Source organism: Eptatretus burgeri, chromosome 2, assembly GCF_056783735.1.
Source record: "Eptatretus burgeri isolate ZD-2024b chromosome 2, Ebu_testis_v1, whole genome shotgun sequence".
NCBI lineage: Eukaryota > Metazoa > Chordata > Myxini > Myxiniformes > Myxinidae > Eptatretus > Eptatretus burgeri.
The window spans coordinates 47,129,126-47,150,233 of NC_140962.1; the positions used below are offsets into that span (position 1 = coordinate 47,129,126).

At 51.4% G+C, this 21,108-nt stretch overlaps 2 protein-coding genes across 15 annotated transcripts in view; both read left to right on the forward strand.

Moving 5' to 3' along the window:
* Nucleotides 1-21,108, forward strand: part of CARM1 (coactivator associated arginine methyltransferase 1) — an 84,950-nt gene that overhangs the window by 17,514 nt on the left and 46,328 nt on the right. For 13 of the 14 annotated variants that reach the window (XR_015051031.1, XR_015051038.1, XM_085853758.1 and 10 more), the window contains exons 2-4: nt 2,587-2,712; nt 9,949-10,055; nt 10,364-10,468. Coding sequence is in view for 12 of the 14 variants with exons in the window: in XM_085853758.1 (XP_085709884.1) it covers nt 2,587-2,712; nt 9,949-10,055; nt 10,364-10,468 (338 nt within the window). In the remaining 2 variants the exon portion in view is untranslated. Of the gene's footprint in view, nt 1-2,586; nt 2,713-9,697; nt 9,864-9,948; nt 10,056-10,363; nt 10,469-21,108 lie in introns of all 14 variants that reach the window. The other variant, XM_085853800.1, reaches the window with a different exon arrangement.
* On the forward strand, nt 2,782-9,779 carry LOC147031981 (uncharacterized). The gene is made up of 5 exons (XM_085859984.1): nt 2,782-2,794; nt 5,792-6,979; nt 7,227-7,364; nt 7,585-7,669; nt 9,698-9,779. Exons 1-5 carry the CDS (start codon nt 2,782-2,784, stop codon nt 9,777-9,779), a joined length of 1,506 nt encoding a protein of 501 aa, XP_085716110.1.

The window sequence follows — 21,108 nt, forward strand, 5'->3', positions numbered from 1 at the left end:
AGATGCAGAGTGGACGCTCGAGTCTAGTTTAAAAAGCCAAAGTGATAATGTGCTATGGGGCAAGGATTTATCAAGCCAGACCCAGACTCGTTTGTTGGTTGGTGTGTGCGAGCGTGTGCCCACTATTCATTCATCGATCCTAAGTTTGGGTTATTAGTCAGCTGACTTGAAACGTACCAGCATTTGTCTGTATCATGTATTCAACCGTTTTGATGGAGTATCCCATATTTGATGACAAATGATGCATGCTGCAGTTAATGGCTGTATGAGTGTGGGCTTGTTAATGGATGACTAATACAAACTGGTGCAGTGTGGGGCGACAGTGGGCACAGGTGCAGCCACTTGTGTGTGAACAAGGTTGCCATTTTTAGACGAGTGTAATCCTTGATTAGGAGGCTTTTGTTGTGGGATTCAAACTGGCTAGCGTATGGGGAAGCCTGTGTGCACATGTAATTGTCTATATCGGGATGTGATGTGTAATTACTATAATGTACAAGATCTAACTATTTTTTATACATTTTTTTTTTACTGGTATGTCATGTCTCTTCCACCACGTTAACTGTGTTGGTTGAATGGCATTGTAAAGCTATGAAGTAATTTTTATTTATTATTATTATTATTTTTTTTACTTTTGAGGAAAAGCCATGAATCAAGGTAAACGATGCAGGGTAAAACTAGAACGGCACTCGGTGCAGCACATACCTCTGTTAGGCTTAGCAGTTTACGTTTTGTATCCCACCTATAGGTCAAAATTGGATCCAGACCTGAACCGAAATTGAATCCGTTTGTTATAAACCACCGAGTTTTTTTTTTTTTTTTTTTTTTTTTTTTTTTTGTCATTTGTCCACAGCTTTTTGAGATATTATGCTATATATCGTTTTTGGCCCCATCTCGATGAATAGTTACTTTAAAAATTAAAAAATTGTCATATCTGGATCCAGATTCGGATCTTCACCAAAATCTAATCTATTCTTCCTTGTCACACACTCAACCTGTCGAACAAGTTTTTCATGGGAATCTGTCCACAACTCTGAGATATCCTGCTCACATACAGTGGTGAAAGCATAACCTCCGTCCATCTTTGGTGGCTGCCTTTTTAAAAATAAAATAGTAATAAAAGTGTTTTTTGATGCTGTAGAGATGTGGTTTACTGCTGTTTATCTTTTGGCTCCCCCTTATGTACAACATGGATAACCATCTGGTACACTGCCTCCACAGCCTGGTATTGGTTTGATGATTAAGGTGGCTGGCTTAAGATCCCAGGGTCTTGAGTCCAAGCCCTTTACCGTTGAATTAACACCAGGTGCGTTGACTCACCCTGTCATCCTTCCGAGGTCAACAAAATGAATGTCTGCTTACTGGTAACGAACGGGCATCTCATCAGCAGCCAAGCTGCACCACCAGAAAATGATTGTCGAGCAGCCACAGGCTGCATATAAATAAATACAGTAACCCCTCCCCCCAAAAAAGCAAAGTACAAAGCTCGACTCTCCTAACCCTCCCCTTAGTTCAGGTTACTGTGTTTGACTTTTTTTTTATTATTATTTATTCATGTTTCTTGAACAATTAGATCCATCCATCCATTGGGACCATACTCTGCAGAGCATTGGTGCTGCTTAAGCAGTCTCCTTGGCTATTGGGAACAATCCTGGACAGGTCGTCACTCCGACATAGTATACCAGCAAGCTGGCACTCATTTTGCTGACCTCAGGATGATTGGCTGAGTCAACCCTACCTGGTGTTAATTCAATGGCCCAACGGGCTTGAACTCAAGACCCTGGGACGCGAAGCCAACACCATGCCTGCCATCATACCACATGACTGATGATGTCATCAATTTAATTATCTTTACAAATTTTTTAATATATCGCCTTCAATTTCCGTATTGATCGGATAAGGAATTCAACCAATTCAATGATGTCATTGTAGCACCTATTACGTCATAATCAAAAGTTGTTCCCCATGCAGAGTTTCTGACTTATGCCAGGTTTAATTTTTTGTTGTTGTTGAACAGTTCCAGAGAACATGTCCAAAATTCTTCCCAGTTTTTTTTTTCCAAATGGTTGCCATACCACATCACCAATGATGTCATAGTTGTAATTAAAAAAAATTAAAAATCCATGGGTAGGTGCTCGGATGTTGAAAGTTTCGTGCCGATCGCTCAAGCGGTTGCAGAGAAAAAGTAATTGTAATAAAGGTGGGGAAGGGGGGGGGGGAGAAAAACTCCATACAAAAACAATGGGGTACCCTTTATAGTTTATACCCTAATGAAGGTGTTGAGATTTTTGCTATTGTTTTGAAGTGCAGTACTGTAGCTGTTGATTCACCGGTGCTTCCACTTTATTGTTTTACTTGATTTCGCAGTTCAAGCAATTAAGGTTTACTTCACTCATTCTAGCTCTTAACATCTTTGTTCTGGCCAACGTGGCACTTGCACTTGAAAATGAAATGGATGTTACCCTGTCACGTCAACATGCATCACCACTTTGCACACCCATTTTGGTCTTTTCATGAATACAGTATTTTTAGGTACAATTTTTCTCAATCTGCTATCACTCCCCACCCGCATCACCTTTTATTTTTCAGCTGACGGTATTTGTGTGTTCCGGAGCACAGTGAGCCGAGATACAGAATGCTGTCGAGTGGGAAAACAGTCGTTCCTCATTACACCTGGCATGGGAAGTGTTCTCCTGCATTTCCCAACTCCCAACGGTAACTTTGCTCACTTGTAGACATTTTGTTTGCTTTGCAAGTGCACCCTTTGCCAACTTTGTAGGGTGTATGAAGGATTCAAGTGAGTTCTGGGCAAAAGGCCTCCTAGTTATAAGGTCTCCTATTTTGTTGTTATTTTTCCGCAGTTTTTAATTTGAATCCTGTACAAAAGCCACCTTTTGCCGGAAGATTTTTTTTTTTCGTCCATTCCACTCAGTTTTGTTTTCGATGCCTTGCGTAACTTTTATTTTTTCGTTGGATCCTGAGGAATTTTGGTCACCTTTTAAAATCCGCCAAACCTTGAAGTTCTGAGAAAGTGAAAGGCAGGTTATTTGGCTTTCAAAACACTTTTTGATCTCCGCAAAAGAAAACTTAAAACGGCGCTTTTTTTTTTTAATTTTTTTTTTCTAATTTTCTTTTTCTTCTCTTCTTTCTCCTATTATTCTTTCCTCTTGCCTACTATCCTCTTCTCTTCTCCAACTTCCTGATTTTTGTTCTCTCCCTCTGCCACCAAAGGTGAAGGAGGTTATCTTTTCACCCCTTTCTGTCTGTTTGTTTGTCTGTTTGTGTACAGGATGTCTTAAGTTGTTGAAGTTGAAATTTTGTGGACAGGTTCGGTGTGGGACAAGGACGAAACGATTAGATTTTGGTGAAGATCCGGATCAGACGATGAGAATTTTTTAAGTGATTCTTCACGATTGAGAGATCGAGCTAAAACGATATAGAGCATGATATCTCAAAAAGTTGTCAACTGATTCGGATAAAACTTGGTGGACATGTTGGGTGTGTGACCACAACAAATTCATTCAATTTTGGTGAAGATCCGGATCTGATAATTTTTTTATGTGATTCTTCACCATTGAGATGGCTAAACTGATGTAGAGCACGATATCTCAAAAAGTTGTGGACAGGTTGGGTGTGTGACCACGATGTATTGATTCGATTTCCATGAAGATCCGAATCCGGATCCGACCATGAGAATTTTTTGAGCGATTATTCACCATTCAGAGATGGGGCTCAAAAACAATATCTCGCATGATATTCCAAAAATGGTAATGGGCCAGATATCTTCTGGTGGATCAGGCATTGCAGGGGGAAGGTATGTGCTCTACCGAGTGCCCTTCAAGTCATTATTATCATCTTGTCTCCCTTCGAATATTTTCTTGTCCTCTTTCCCTATTATATTCCTGTGTCTTCTCTCGTCCCTCTGATTATTCCTTTTTTCACTTCTCCCTGAAACGATTCCCTTCTGTTCTTTCTTTCCTCCGACTATTTCTCTTGTCTCCTCTTATCTCTCTTCTATGTTTTTTTTTTTTCTTTGTTTTCTATTCTGTTATTTTCTCTTCTCCATTTCTGTGCTTCTCTGCCATCGTGACCCTCTGCTCTCCCCTTCCGCCCACCCTCCCCGTCCTCGCTCTCCCCTTCCGCCCACCCTCCCCGTCCTCGCTCTCCCTTTCCGCCCACCCCCCCCGTCCTCGCTCTCCCCTTCCGCCAACCCTCCCTGTCCTCGCTCTCCCCTTCCGCCCACCCTCCCCGTCCTCGCTCTCCCCTTCCGCCCACCCTCCCCGTCCTCGCTCTCCCCTTCCGCCCACCCTCCCCGTCCTCGCTCTCCCCTTCCGCCCACCCTCCCCGTCCTCGCTCTCCCCTTCCGCCCACCCTCCCGTCCTCGCTCTCCCCTTCCGCCCACCCTCCCCGTCCTCGCTCTCCCCTTCCGCCCACCCTCCCCGTCCTCGCTCTCCCCTTCCGCCCACCCTCCCCGTCCTCGCGCTCCCCTCCCCCCCCGCCTCCCCGCCCTCGCTCTCCCCTTCCGCCCACCCTCCGCGCCCTCGCCCTCCCCTCCCGCCCACCCTCCCCGTCCTCGCTCTCCCCTTCCGCCCACCCTCCCGTCCTCGCTCTCCCCTTCCGCCCACCCTCCCCGTCCTCGCTCTCCCCTTCCGCCCACCCTCCCCGTCCTCGCTCTCCCCTTCCGCCCACCCTCCCCGTCCTCGCTCTCCCCTTCCGCCCACCCTCCCCGTCCTCGCTCTCCCCTTCCGCCCACCCTCCCCGTCCTCGCTCTCCCCTTCCGCCCACCCTCCCCGTCCTCGCTCTCCCCTTCCGCCCACCCTCCCCGTCCTCGCTCTCCCCTTCCGCCCACCCTCCCCGTCCTCGCTCTCCCCTTCCGCCCACCCTCCCCGTCCTCGCTCTCCCCTTCCGCCCACCCTCCCCGTCCTCGCTCTCCCCTTCCGCCCACCCTCCCCGTCCTCGCTCTCCCCTTCAGCCCACCCTCCCCGTCCTCGCTCTCCCCTTCAGCCCACCCTCCCCGTCCTCGCTCTCCCCTTCCGCCCACCCTCCCGTCCTCGCTCTCCCCTTCCGCCCACCCTCCCCGTCCTCGCTCTCCCCTTCCGCCCACCCTCCCCGTCCTCGCTCTCCCCTTCCGCCCACCCTCCCCGTCCTCGCTCTCCCCTTCCGCCCACCCTCCCCGTCCTCGCTCTCCCCTTCCGCCCACCCTCCCCGTCCTCGCTCTCCCCTTCCGCCCACCCTCCCCGTCCTCGCTCTCCCCTTCCGCCCACCCTCCCGTCCTCGCTCTCCCCTTCCGCCCACCCTCCCCGTCCTCGCTCTCCCCTTCCGCCCACCCTCCCCGTCCTCGCTCTCCCCTTCCGCCCACCCTCCCCGTCCTCGCTCTCCCCTTCCGCCCACCCTCCCCGTCCTCGCTCTCCCCTTCCGCCCACCCTCCCCGTCCTCGCTCTCCCCTTCCGCCCACCCTCCCCGTCCTCGCTCTCCCCTTCCGCCCACCCTCCCCGTCCTCGCTCTCCCCTTCCGCCCACCCTCCCCGTCCTCGCTCTTCCCTTTCCGCCTCACCGCCCACGCTCTCCCCTTCCGCCTCACCGCCCACGCTCTCCCCTTCCGCCCACCCTCACCGCCCACGCTCTCCCCTTCCGCCCACCCGCCCCGTCCTCGCTCTCCCCTTCCGCCCACCCGCCCCGTCCTCGCTCTCCCCTTCCCCCCACCCCCCGTCCTCGCTCTCCCCTTCCCCCTCCCCCGTCCTCGCTCTCCCCTTCCCCCTCCCCCGTCCTCGCTCTCCCCTTCCCCCTCCATCCAGTCTTCGCATTCTCCCCTTCCGCCCCTCCCCTTCCTGTCCTCGCTCTCCCCTTCCGCCCCTCCCCTTCTGCCTCTGCCATATTGTCGTTGGTCCATCTTGGTCTTGGTCTTCGTCTCCAAATCACCACTTTATCTTCGTTTTTGTCTTCCTCTCAATCTGCATCTTTCTTTGTCTCCATTTCGAGACCGCTTTGTTTGAATGTTCCTCTCCATATTTGCTGCTACTTCCTCTTCAAATCTCTTTCATGGCAGCTTCATCCTCTTCGTATCTCTTTCACGGCTGCTGAATCTTCCTTTTCGTATCTTTCACGGCCGCTTCTTCTTCCTCTTCGCATCTCCTCCACGCCGCTTCTTCTTCCTCTTTGTATCTCTTTCACGGCCGCTTCCTCCTCTTCGTATCTCTTTCCTGGCCGCTTCCTCCTCTTCGTATCTCTTTCCTGGCCGCTTCTTCCTCGTCGTATATCTTTAACGGACGCTTCTTCTTCCTGTTCGTCTCCATCTCGCCTGAACTTTGCATTCATCTTCTTGTCCATAAGCCAGCGCTTTGCCTTCTTCCTCTTTGCATTCATCTCGCCATTGCTTCACCTTCCCATAAATCTTCTGGCCTCCGCTTCACCTTCAAAGCGCATCATCTCCATCTCGCAGTCACCCACATTTTGCCGTCGCTCCTCCTTCCACGCGTATCGTTCCTGCCTCATCTCGCCCATCAATGTGCGTTGTCCCCGCCCCGTCTGCCTCGCCTCCTCTCGGTCATCGACGCGTATCGTTCCTGCCTCGCCCCTGCTTACCGTCTCCGCTTGCCCATCGACGCGCGTTGTCCCCACCTTGTCTCGCCTCCGCTCGCCCTTCGCACGGCAGCCTCGTCTCACCTCCTCTTGCCCTTCGTGCGTCGTTCCCGCCTCGCCTCCTCTCACCCTTCGCGCCTCGTCTCACCTCCTCTTGCCCTTCGTGCGTCGTTCCCGCCTCGCCTCCTCTCACCCTTCGCGCCTCGTCTCACCTCCTCTTCCCCGCCTCGCCTCTCCCCCGCCTCGCCTCTCCCCCGCCTCGCCTCTCCCCGCCTCTCCTCTCCCCGCCTCGCCTCTCCCCCGCCTCTCCTCTCCCCCGCCTCTCCCGCCCCTCGCCTCTCCCCGCCTCTCCTCTCCCCCCGCCTCTCCCTCTCCCCCGCCTCGCCTCTCCCCCTCCTCGCCTCGTCCCCCGCCTCTCCTCGTCCCCCGCCTCTCCCTCGTCCCCCGCCTCTCCCTCGTCCCCCGCCTCTCCTCGTCCCCCGCCTCTCCTCGTCCCCCGCCTCTCCTCGTCCCCGCCTCTCCTCGTCCCCGCCTCTCCTCGTCCCCCGCCTCTCCCTCGTCCCCGCCTCTCCTCGTCCCCCGCCTCTCCTCGTCCCCCGCCTCTCCTCGTCCCCCGCCTCTCCCGTCCCCCGCCTCTCCTCGTCCCCGCCTCTCCTCGTCCCCGCCTCTCCTCGTCCCCGCCTCTCCTCGTCCCCGCCTCTCCTCGTCCCCCCGCCTCTCTCGTCCCCCGCCTCTCCTCGTCCCCCGCCTCTCCTCGTCCCCCGCCTCTCTCGTCCCCCGCCTCTCCTCGTCCCCCGCCTCTCCTCGTCCCCCGCCTCTCCTCGTCCCCCGCCTCGCCTCGTCCCCCGCCTCGCCTCGTCCCCCGCCTCGCCCGTCCCCCGCCTCTCCTCGTCCCCCGCCTCTCCTCGTCCCCCGCCTCGCCTCGTCCCCCGCCTCGCCCCCGTCCCCCCGCCTCTCCTCGTCCCCCGCCTCTCTCCTCGTCCCCCGCCTCTCCCCGTCCCCCGCCTCTCTCGTCCCCGCCTCGCCCCGTCCCCCGCCTCCGCCCCGTCCCCCGCCTCGCCGTCCCCGCCTCGCCCGTCCCCGCCGCCTCCCCCGTCCCCCCGCCTCGCCCCGTCCCCCCGCCTCGCCCCGTCCCCCGCCTCTCCCCGTCCCCCGCCTCTCCCCGTCCCCCGCCTCTCCCGTCCCCACGCCTCTCTCCCGTCCCCCGCCCCTCGCCGCCCCCGCCTCTCCCGCCCCTCGCCTCTCCCGCGCGTCTCGCCCCTCCCCCGCCTGCCCTTTGCGCGCCGCCCTGCGCCTCTCCTCCGCGCGCCGTCCCGCCTCGCCTCCGCGCTGTCCCCCCTCCCCTCTCCTCCGCGCGCCGTCTCCGCCTCGCCTCCGCGCGCTGTCCCTGCCTCGCCTCGGCTCTCCCTCCGCGCGCCGTCCCCGCCTCGCCTCGCCTCACCTCGGCTCTCCCTCCGCGCGCCGTCCCCGCCTCGGCTCTCCCTCCGCGCGCCGTCCCCGCCTCGGCTCTCCCTCCGCGCGCCGTCCCCGCCTCGGCTCTCCCTCCGCGCGCCGTCCCCGCCTCGGCTCTCCCTCCGCGCGCCGTCCCCGCCTCTCCTCACCTCGGCTCTCCCGCCTCTCCTCACCTCGGCTCTCCCTCCGCGCGCCGTCTCCGCCTCGCCTCACCTCGGCTCTCCCTCCGCGCGCCGTCCCCGCCTCGCCTCACCTCGGCTCTCCCTCCGCGCGCCGTCCCCTCCTCTCCTCACCTCGGCTCTCCCTCCGCGCGCTGTCCCCGCCTCGCCTCACCTCGGCTCTCCCTCCGCGCGCCGTCCCCGCCTCGCCTCACCTCGGCTCTCCCTCCGCGCGCCGTCCCCGCCTCGCCTCACCTCGGCTCTCCCTCCGCGCGCCGTCCCCGCCTCGCCTCACCTCGGCTCTCCCTCCGCGCGCCGTCCCCGCCTCGCCTCACCTCGGCTCTCCCTCCGCGCGCCGTCCCCGCCTCGCCTCACCTCGGCTCTCCCTCCGCGCCGTCCGCGCCTCGCCTCACCTCGGCTCTCCCTCCGCGCGCCGTCCCCGCCTCGCCTCACCTCGGCTCTCCCTCCGCGCGCCATCCCCTCCTCGCCTCACCTCGGCTCTCCCTCCGCGCGCCGTCCCCACCTCGCCTCACCTCGGCTCTCCCTCCGCGCGCCGTACCCGCCTCGCCTCACCTCGGCTCCCACTCCGCGCGCCGTACCCGCCTCGCCTCACCTCGGCTCTCCCTCCGCGCGCCGTACCCGCCTCGCCTCACCTCGGCTCTCCGTCCGCGCGCCGTCCCCGCCTCGCCTCACCTCGGCTCTCCGTCCGCGCGCCGTCCCCGCCTCGCCTCACCTCGGCTCTCCCTCCGCGCGCCGTCCCCGCCTCGCCTCACCTCGGCTCTCCCTCCGCGCGCCGTCCCCGCCTCGCCTCACCTCGGCTCTCCCTCCACGCGCCGTCCCCGCCTCACCTCGGCTCTCCCTCCGCGCGCCGTCCCCGCCTCGCACACCTCGGCTCTCCCTCCGCGCGCCGTCCCCGCCTCTCCTCACCTCGGCTCTCCCTCCGCGCGCCGTCCTCGCCTCTCCTCACCTCGGCTCTCCCTCCGCGCGCCGTCCCCGCCTCTCCTCACCTCGGCTCTCCCTCCGCGCGCCGTCCCCGCCTCTCCTCACCTCGGCTCTCCCTCCGCGCGCCGTCCCGCCTCTCCTCACCTCGGCTCTCCCTCCGCGCGCCGTCCCCGCCTCGCCTCACCTCGGCTCTCCCTCCGCGCGCCGTCCCCGCCTCCCCTCACCTCGGCTCTCCCTCCGCGCGCCGTCCCCGCCTCGCCTCACCTCGGCTCTCCCTCCGCGCGCCGTCCCCTCCTCGCCTCCGCTCACCCTCCGACGCTCGTCGTCCTCGCCCTCCGATGCTCGACGTTCCCGCCCCAATCTCGCCTCACCTCGACCTCTAACGCGTGTGGTCCCCACCCCTCCTCGCCTCCTCGCTTCCGCTCGCCCTCCGACGCGCGTCGGCCCTGCCCGGCCTCGCCTACGCTTCATCCTTCTCATTTTTGTTCCTTCCTCTCTTGGTTTCTTCTTTTTTGCATCGATAATCAACCAAACCAAACTAATAAACTTATTCCTTTTGTCTGTACTTAGGCGATGGCAGGGAATGGTAAAGGTGTCTGCCTGCCCCATTGCAACTCGTATCAGTTCAGGCTCGTTGGACAAGAGCCTTTAGGTTCGTTGAAGTCTGTGTCCAGCATACACGTTGCGGTGGCTGGGTGACTCCACACGAGGCCTCTACTGCCGTCACGTGCCTCAGGTGACTTTAAGGCTAGGTGTGAACGTCCCGTCATTGGGCCATGCCTGGGAGGGCTGATGAGACGTTTTGTGGCCACGTTGCGCAGAGTTCTGCTCGTTTTACAACATCCTCAAGAACTGCCGAGGACACAACCTGGAGCACTCGGCGTTCAGTGAGCGTACAGAGGAGTCGTCTGCGGTGCAGTACTTCCAGGTATTTTGGGGGATTGACCCACAGTGGACGTACAAATCAACTGTTTCTTCTTGCTCAGTGACTAAAGTTATCCATCCCTTTTGAGAGTTGTTTGCCATTAAACTACTTACTTGCATGATTTGTGGAGAATTTCACCCACAACAAAAGTTCTCTTCATCACCTGAGTTACTTAATTGCTTCACCCTTAAGGTGATAGGGTTAATTCACTGTCTTCTTCGTCATTGCTGGGAGTAACACTTGTCAAATGCTATTCAACAGTGTCTGTGTGTGAGTTTGCCAAACTGGCATGACCCTCCCATTCCCGGCAGTTCTATGGCTACTTGTCACAACAGCAAAATATGATGCAAGACTATGTCAGGACGGGTACTTATCAACGTGCAATCCTTCAAAATCACCTCGATTTCAAGGACAAGGTAAGGACAACAGCTCTCTGCAGAGCTCTTGTATTTTTTGACGTTAAACGTGAAAGCAAACGTTTCCAATGTTGCTGTTTTACTTGGTTACTGTCAGCCAAGTTTTTATACGTATTATTAGCCCATCATCTGGGCAGTGGGATATTGGGTTTGCAAATGCTTCTGTGTGTTTTTATGTCCACTGTCCAGGCGATAACATGTGTATGTATGTATATATGTATATATATATATATATATTTTTTTTCCTGTTTGAGCTTTTGTTAAATGTTTTTTTGTTTTTATTTTCAGAAACCTAGTTATCATGAGAATATTGAGAAGACTAATTAATAATTGGGTCAAAATGTCAAAGGGCAAAGTCACACTGTGTACAAATAGGCTTTATTAGCTCGTCCGCCGCGCATCAGTGTGAGATGGTCGGATTTTGTAATCGCTTCCGTGTTTGTTTGTTTTTGTCCTTAGTTATTTTTTTATTTTGTTTGTTTTATTATAAACTTTTTTTATTTTGTCCTGAGATTTTGAGATGCTCCATTTGGGCTTTTGTCATCAATTTTTTAACAAACCTTTATAATGAGAACATGGCGCGTACTCATTAATAAATTTAGCTTTTTTATTATGGCTATTTTCACAAAGTTGAGTTGAAGACTTGGAGTACAAAGCTGACGCGGATGGCGTTTGACATTTTGAAATGCTTAATCGTTTGATTTGGGACATTTGTTTTGTCTTGCCACATGTGGCTACAAATTCAAAAGTGAAATGATAAGCTTGTGCGATCTGTAGTTGGCTTACTTGTACAAAACTTTTTTTTTTAAGTCAAATTAAAACTTTGGATATTGTCTCGGAAGTTGCGACATTTCCATTATTGCTTTATAAAGTTGTTTCATTCGAGCAGGTGCGGCAAATAGTGGAGGTAATTGGACTTTCCCCTTGGAACAAAAAAATGCTTTATCTGTCCCCTTTTCCTGTTGATTCATTTGTGAAATGTTTCACAGGGATATGGTATGGTGCATGTGAGTACACGAATGGTGAGATCATGGGACCTTGATTATTCTCTTAGACAATATCAGATACTTTGTCCGATTCATTACGTCTGCTGCTGTTTGTTTGGTGAGCACGCACGCTCCTCCAAAGTCTTTGTTGCTCAGCATCCTGTGCAAGTCCACGTTGAAGTTGATCGGTGGTCTCATTCTCCCACCTCATTCTTTTTCTTGCTGCATCCTGTGCAAGTCTGTGGTGAAGTTGATCAGTGGTCTCATTCTCCTGCCTCATTCTGTTTACGCCTTCGCTGACGAGGTTGTCGGTGGCAATATGTTTTTTAGGGTTGTATGTACGTCCATGCTAATTTTCTCTGATCTCTTTGCAACCGCTTATCCAATTGTCACGAAATTTTCACCATAGGTGCGACTAATCATGTAGAATATTTTAATGCTAATTATGACATCATGGGTCATGTGGTGTTGCAGCCATGTTGGAAAAAAAGAAAAACTTTGGACTTCTGTATCTCCGAAATCGCTCCATGGAAAAAAATTGAAGCTTGGCACGTGTGAAGTACTCCCCATGGGAAACGAGTGATATTTTATATATATTTTTTATATTATACGTGGCTTTATGACGTCATAATTGCACATGTCGACTGATTTATCTGATCAATCTGAATATTTTTGAGGGTCATCAAGCGCTAAATTGTATTGGGGAGGGGGGGGGGTGGAATTGATTATGGTTCGGCATCCACATTGTTTTTAACATAACCTTCAAAAATCTTCTCCGAAACAGCTGAACAGATTTTGGCATAACTTTACACGTATAATCACTGATCCATGAGAAACAAAAGGTTATCCACCTCTGATTGTCAAAGGACACATGGTTTGGCAGCTGTATTTGATTCTGCCAACCAGAATTATTTAATATTTTGTATCAAACTTGGTAAAAGTTGTATAATGATGTAATAATGTGGGTGTAAGCATGTCTGCTGACGTCGTGACATTGAAGTGTGCCCTTCTAGTTCTTTCTGCTTCCAGTGCAAGTCTATGATTTTGATCATCATCTGTTTCCTTCTGTTCCCTTATTCTTTTATTACCCCGACCTTTGACTGTTAATAAGAGGAGTTTTCAAATTGTTTTCTCCCCCGCTTCCTCACATTTACGTCATTGTTATGATTGCTCGTCAGACTGTCCAAGAGATCAGTAACCAATCACAGCTCGAGCGCTTCAGAGCTCCTGTCAATCATAGTTGGGCCACGCCCAGGCATGTGGTCAGTCTGTCTTCACCGTTTAAACAGTCACGCACGAAAGACATGTCTTCGTTAAGATATTGTTGCGGCCACGGGTACCGAGACACCAGCTTGTCACTCGGGGATTAATCCCCGGTTGTCCTCGGTAGAGCCGGACCTGGGGCCACTGCTCACAATTAACGTTGTAGCATGGTGGGTTGTTTTACAACCAACGAACGCCACTCAGCTAACCACGAGTTCCAGGGTCCACAGTCTAATTATGCCGTTTAATCCGAGGTCACGTGGTTACCTGAGCGGGGAGCGAGCACGCCTTCAGCAAAGCACCAATGTTATCTCGATTATATTTTAATGAGGGCGGCCGAGCATTTTAACTGCTGGTGCGTGCTGACGATTTTTGGTCAAATCTGTGATAATTACCTCCCAATCTATCTCGGTTTGGACAATGCTAGACCAATTGAAGGAAAGGACAAACACGGACAGGTTGCAAATCGACAAATGATTTATTAATAAAATAAATAAATAAAAACAACTTTTATTTTCTGAGGTAAATAAAGAATAAATTTCAAAGCAAAATCAATCAAAATGCCAGGAAAGGGACAAAGAGCAGATGCTTATCGGGGGTTGACTTACAGCAAAACAGACACGGGTACCCAAGAGATCATTCGGGGGGGGGGGGGGAAGAATTGTCTCGCTCACCAGAGTAGTTGTCACTGAAATGAAATGTCCTGAAATGTGTGCGTGTCACGTCCGTCGCCAGCACCCAACCTTGCCGTGTACCCTCTCGTGAACAGCCTTGAACGCCAATCGACATCTGGGAGGGCACCGAGATCGTCTGTCGTGGGTTTCGACCCTGGTGCTGCGACACGGGCAGTTCCTCACACTTCACGAAACTGGTGACATCCAGTGACCCACACGGTTCATCGGTGACTGACCCGCGCCTCACTCGTCAGCGCTGCTCACACCCACACGCGCACCACACGCTCGCTTCTTCACTTGTGGGCTTGCACGCTTCCTCCTCCTTTTCCTCTATGGCTTTCTTTCTCTTTCTTCTGTCTGCCTCCTCTTACTTCTCTCGCTTCTTTTCCTCTCACTTCTCTCTCCAGTTCGCTTCTTCCCTCGCACGCCTCGACTCTCCCTTTCTTTCTCGTTCGCTTCCCCCTCCTCTTTCTCTCGCCTCCGCTTTCATCTCACTTCTCTTGCCCTTTTCCTCTCACTTTTCTCTCCGGTTTGCTTCTTCCCTCGCGTGCTTGAACTCTCGCTTTCTTTCTCGTTCTCTTCTCCCTCCTCTTTCTCTCGTCTCAGCTTTCTTCCTCAGAACGGACCTACAATTTGTTTTATATCTGCGGCCGTCTCCGCGGATGCAGTCCGCCCCAAGCTCACCCCACTTGCGCACGGTTGCCATGACGACCCGTGCACTCTCAAAAAACGCGGGCGTCGGAACTTGCGAAAGAAATCTGGGTGTGGATTGGTTTTCAAAAGGAATTGGCCACTGTGGCTAATCCAGGGTTAGAATGATTAGCCACAGGAGAAAGGAAATAGCCACCTTTTATTCAAAAGTTTTTTTTTTAGCAATATGAAATAAGAAGTTAATTTTAAGGCGGATGTGTGAGTTGGTTGGATGAGTGAGTTGGATTTTTCAGATTGGTTGGATGAGTGAGTTTGACGTGTGAGATTGATGACCATCAGGGGAGGTGGTGTGTGTGTGTGTGTGTGTGTGTGTGTGTGTGTGTGTGTGTGTGTGTGTGTGTGTGTGTGTGTGTGTGTGTGTGTGTGTGTGTGTGTGTGTGTGTGTGTGTGTGTGTGTGTGTGTGTGTGTTATGGTCGTTGTGCCTTTAGTGGGGGATGGGGGTGGTTGTGGACCAGGATTGGACCAACCTCATGCCAGTCAAACTCGCTCATCCAACCAATCTCACCCAACAACTTCACTCATCCAACCAATCTCACACATCAAACTCACTCATCCAACCAATCTCACACATCAAACTCACTCATCCAACCAATCTCACACATCAAACTCTCATCCAACCAATCTCACACATCAAACTCACTCATCCAACCAATCTCACACATCAAACTCACTCATCCAACCAATCTCACACATCAATCTCGCACTTCCAACCAACCAAAGTCACCCATCAAACTCTCTCATCCAAACAAACTCGTACTACTACTGATTGTGTCAAAACTCACCTGGCAACCACTGACCCATCGAAGTCTGTAGCACCGAATCATTCCGGGAAAAAAAAAAATTTAAAAAAAATTGAAATAAGATTGAGACGAGAATCATGGGTAATTTCGGTCGGTTTTTTTTTTTCTTTTTTTTTTTCTTTTTTCTTTTGACTAGAAACTAGTTTAAAACTACTAAAGTTAGTATATGTATATATATATGCTTGTACGAAATCACTCGTGATTCCCGTAATCAATACATACAAAATGGCGGCCGTCTCAACGAAGGTTGAATTCTGTGCTAAAATCACCCAAAATTCGTCTAAAGCTGGTTAAAAAAAAAAACCCACTAAAACATGGATTAGCCACAGTGGCTAATGGGTGGTTTAAAATATTAGCCACTGGTAAGGGGGATTCGCCCTGTGGCGACGTGGCGAGCGGCAGCGCACACCCAGGAAATGCTGAGGAAAAATAAGGGCGGGCTTCAGAGCTCGCGAAAGAAATGCTGAGGAAACGTGTCTGTCGTAAAGAAAAAAACTTCCCGTAAGAGAGGGGATCTGTTCTTTACCCTTCTCAACACATCACATTTAAGATCCCATTAGACATGGGGATGGGGCTAATCTGAACATGCATTTAAGGAAATAACTGTCTGAGGACCTGGATGTGTGGATGCATTCATCAGACCGGATTCTGAAATCTGTAACAATATGAATAGATTTGTGTTTGTCACTTTAACTGCAATGTCACCTTGCATTGTGTGGTCAAGCTGACAGGAATATGTATCTACATTTATTTTATTGAAGAAATCGACATCACCTACAAGAGGTGGGGGTCGCGCATAGTCGCCATCTTGTTATGTAAGTGTTCTTGTTGTGGGCCGGGTATCGGCTGCGAGCACTACCGCTAGTTGGAGCAGCAGACTCGACTCCACCGAACACCCAGAATTCAGATCGTTACCCTCGGATAACTCCGAAGGTACGGGTCCCTTACAGGACCATGAATCGTCAATAATTCAGCCACGTGGGACAGGGTTATTTGCCAATCGTCGAAATACCTAGAGACCCACGTGGCGAGCTACCGAGGAATCTACACCCTCGACGGAGCTCGAACAGGACGAGCCGTAACCGTGCTCGACCCATGCATAACCCGAGCGGATGGTTACCGAGGTCCCGTCGGTCCAAATGCACAACTACTGCAGCAACGGCCTTTTTAATTCTCCCAACACGCACCTTGCTAAACCAATGAAGGAAAGGACAGAAACGAGCTGAAACATTCAACAAATGGATATTTATTTACAATAGGGGGGGGGGGGGAGGAAACACGGAAGAGCAGAGTTAAACCGACTAAGCAATGCAATCATGTACAGCAAAAAGCACTTTATAATTCTTACTTTTAGACGGGCCCACACACAGACGCGCACCCAAGAGAAACGGACCCAAATGGTCTTTATTCGGCTCTCCAGCCCCGGAGGATAGTTCGGCTGGGAGTCAGGACGGCTGGCAACCTGGCCGCGAGCGTGCGGCTGGACGTCCACCCCTTCCCGGAGCTCCGGTCGCCAAAATACGGACCAGGGCAGCCAGACGAGACCAGCGCAGACTCAGCGGCATGATGAGACCAGCGCAGACTCAGCGGCATGATGAAATCGGCACAGACTCAGCGGCAGGGCGAGACCAGAAGTACTGCGACAGGACGAGACCAGAAGAACCAGCGTAGGCTCAGCGGCAGGACGAGACCAGAAGAACCGCAACAGGACGAGACCAGAAGAACCAGCGTAGACTGACTTGATGACCGCGCCGTCTGTCTATTTCTTCTCCCCCCCCACCCCCTCCTCCCGGGGTCGGGGGGGGGGCGTGTCTCACGTCACCGCGCCCCTCATTCGCTGGGGAAAATCGGTCGTCCCCGTGATTGGTCGGGGGGCGTGTCGGGGCATCACGGTGGACCGCCCCTCAAACAGGGAGAGGAATATTGTCCTGTGTGGGCTGTGCTCATTGGCCGACCGTCGGGGAACTCTCACATCTCCCTGATTGGGCGAGAGAGTCGTCAGGTCCTCGTGAACTCCGCCCACGTACGTACTGACATGCACGTGTGCAATGGTGCCGGTGAAGGATGGTGGAAGGAAGCGAAGGCAGATGTCATTGAAAGTTGTTGTAGTTGTAGTAAGTGTAAAAATCCTATCGATAAAATAACTTCAAAGTGCATGCACACTCAAGTCCCATTAGACATGGAGATGGATTCTAACTAGAAATGCATACTTATCAAAATAACTAAGCAATGGGGACGGCTGTCTGTCTGTGTGCACAAGGCTTCCAAATTCGTAACATTATTAACATCATTTAGTAATCGGCTTTCATTCAACATCAGGGTCATTCATGGTATTCAGCTTGTTAATTTTGGAAACGGCAGTTCCAAATGCAACGCGTCACGTCTCGGGTTTAGCATCTCTCCGATTGATTCCTCGCCCTGCATGCCAAACACCATTGTGGTAGTTTATAGCTGAGTTGGGATTCCAACCCCTGGCAAGGTAGCTCAAAGCTGAATGTACAATCCTTTATGAGTCTAAGCTATCCTGGCAGGCCATAAAATAACAAATGCAATGAAATTGATCGTTTGAATTCATACTTTACTTTTACTCTGCTTCAGACATGTGACATCATATTGACGTCATCCTTTTCACACAGGAGCTCTTTATGCTTGTGTGACTGGGATCAAAGAGTACCAAAGACTTGAAACTTTTTATTGTGACTACGTACAAAAAATGAAACTTTTTATTGTGACTACATACAAAAAATGAAACTTTTTATTGTGACTACGTACAAAAAATGAAACTTTTTTATTGTGACAACTGTCGAAAGAATACAGCTCAACTGGAAAAGTGTTGTGTGCGGTGTATATGGGTATTGCACCTTTCTGTCCGGCAAAAACAGAAATTACTTTTTGTTGGTGTACAGCATAAAAAAGGATATTTTAAAAAAAATTAAATATTTAAAATGTACTTCTTCAAAGAAGTTAAAAATAAATAATGAAATATTAAAAATAAGAAAGAAAAAAAAATCTCTTTCCTTCTGTTTATTTATTTCACATACATAGTACATGTGCATGCACTTATGAAATAGTTTGGTTATAAATCATACTTGCACACGATTCAGCCTTAAAAACTCATGTGAAAACGAAAAAGTTTTTTGTTTTATTTTATTTAATATTAAAGACCACGATTTTCTTTCCTCTGCATTATGAAAACCTCCCTTCTTTGAGTGGTGTATAATAGATTGCTACCACGATCACTCTGAAAAAAATTGTGCATTACTTCGTTTCCTTAACTCGAGTTGAAAGCAAAATGTACCTTTGACAAGGTAACTTAATGATAGCTCCCTTCCCACATCGCGTCTGACCCGATACATTGAAAACTGCTATGAGAATGCATTTTTCTCTAAAACGGCATTATTAGTGCGAATTATTTTTTCTCTCACCTTTTGCTACAACTACCGGGCGTAGTGGCGTGCGCCTGTAATCCGGCTACTCGGAGGCTTGGGTTGGAGGATCGCTTGAGGACGGGGGCTCTGCACTGGGCAGGGTGTAGAGCAGCCCGGAATCATGGCGAAACCCAAATCCTGATCCCTGTGTCGTAAGAGGCGACCAGGGTTGCGTCAGGAAGGGCATCCGGCGTAAAACCTGTGCCAAATCAGTATGCGGATCATAACGGATGATCCGCTGTGGCGACCCCTAACGGGAGCAGCCGAAAGATGAACAACAACAACCTTTTGCTACAACTGAAATTTGAGCCATCTTAATGACTAGAAAAAAATGAAATTGGATGGTGAATTAGAGCTGAGATAAAGCGGTGACGGAGTATGAATATGACTTTATATTACAGGCATTTAATTTCATTCAAAATGCATTTTTGTCTGGAAAAACAAAAAAACAAAAACGTTTTCTTCCCGTCTTTTGCATCCCAAACTTGCGCTGTCTTAGCGACTGCAAAAAATGAAATGAGATCAAATTATAGTTTTTTTTTTTTGTATACCTTGTCAAGGCTTGTGTGAGAGCTAACGCACAGCAAGGGGGGGGGGGCATGACACAAGAGGGGAGGGAGTGGGAAGGACAAAACAGTGGGGAACAGAGACATGAGGAGATCTGTGGAAGGGAAAGGGATGGGACGGGGAACATGGAGAATAGAAGATGGACATTACAGGGACTTTCAGGAAGGAAAGCAGGGAATTTGAAGGAGGTGGGCTTCGGTGGATTATCGGGGGTAGAAAAGATTGAGGATTTGGATGGGGGAAGATAAGAGATGGGAGTTTGTTCCAAAGGTGGGAAAAACAAGGAATGAAAGAGTGAAGGTGAGCAGTGATTCGTGATTTTGATAGTTTTACCAGAAGGGGGTTGTAGACTGACCTTGAGCACCCTGTGGAAATGAGGTGGGGACAAATCGCAGAGAGGGCAGTGGGGGAGGTTGAAGAGGAGACGGTAGAAGACAGAAAGACCACCGACCAACCTGCGGTGATTGACTGAGAGGCCCAAAGACTCAGCCTCATTGCGGGAGATGCCAATGATCCGAAATGCCTTGGTTTCTACAGCGTGAAGCCGAGAAAGGTGGGAGACAGGAGCACCAGCCCAGAGGGGAGAGCAGTACTTCATCAGGCTGCGAACAAAAGCTTTGTAAGTGGTCAGGAGGGCCGAGGAAGGACTTTGCATGGATTCCCAGTCGGCAACTGGCTTTGGAGGCGAGGTTTGAAATGTGGCTTTCCCAGGAAAGGTCATGGCAGATAGTGAGACCCAAAAGCTTGAAAGAAAGGACTTCTCCCAGAGGATTGTTGAGAAAGTGGATGGGGGGGGTTTCTAAACGGTCCTTTTGAAGAGACATTGTGAGAGTGTGAGATTTGTCCAGATTAAAAGATATGTTCCACGTGTTGGACCATTTTGTGATTTTATCCAGATCTGCAGTGAGCGAAGAAGCTGCTGCTTGCCGGTCTGAGGGATGACCGATGGTACGGCAGAGGGTGGAGTCATCAGCAAAGAGATATAGAGGATTTTCCAGAGAGTCGGAGAGATCATTGATGAAAACCAGAAAAAGAACAGGGCCCACAACGCTACCTTGAGGAATTCCAGCCTTGACAGGAAGATTGGATGAAAGAACTCCATTTTGGGCCATACGGTGACTGCGACAGGAGAGGAAGTCTGCGAGCCATGAGTGGAGATGGCCTTGGATACCATAGGAAGAGAGTTTGGTGAGCAGAGCAGGGAGCCAGACCGTGTCAAAAGCACGTGATATGTCCAGGGATACGGCTCGGATTTCCTGTCCAGCATTGAGGACCTCCATCCATTGTTGGGATAGCAGAAGCAGCATATCCAGGGTCGAGTGACCTGGTATGAAACCAAATTGATGATCGGAAATCAAGCCATTGGAGAAGAGGAAGGATTTAATGTCTGAAGCGATGATCGATTCCATAACCTTGCTGACGATTGGGAGAAGGCTGATTTGTTTATAGTTGCAGGGATCTGTTTTTACACCTTTTTATGCAGGGCAGTGATGTTTGCTGATTTCCAAGCAGATGGCAGATTACCTTGAGCAAATGAGAGGGTGAATAGAACAGCGAGAGGGTGAGCAAGGGCAGAAGAGCAGGCTTTAAGGACACGTGGACTGATGCCATCTGGACCGGTTGCGGAATCTGAGTCGAGGTTTGACAGCAAGCTCTCCACCTTGTCAGGAGAAAAGGACACACAGTCCAGGGACAGTTGCACAGGGACAGTTGGGTGCGACTGGGTAAGGTTGGTAGAGAAAGTGATGGGTTTTGACAGAAGATTTAGCTGCAAACACAGAGTTTAGGCATTCAGCTTTTTCACGTGCGGTGTCAGCAGCATAGCCATTTGAGGTAAGGGAGGGATGGAGGGGGAACATACACCAGAAGCAGATTTGATTAGATGCCACCAGGATTTTGAGGAGGGAGAGAGGTTTGAGAGTTCAGACTTGAGATTCGAAAGATGTTCTTTTCTGCCTCTCCTGAGGGTAGATACGCACTTGTTCCAAGCTTTATAGAAGGAACTGAGATTGCCCTCAGTTGGGTTTGCTTTCCATGAGGCAAAGGCAAGTTGTTTAAAAAGCTGTGTGTTGAGATAAAGCTGTGAGAGGAAGGAAGTGTAAGCCGAACAAAATGGTGGTGATGTGATTTTTGAAGCCCCTCGACAGACAGACAGACCAACTGGCGGAGATTTAATATATACTAGTGGGGTACCCGTGGGAAACCCACAG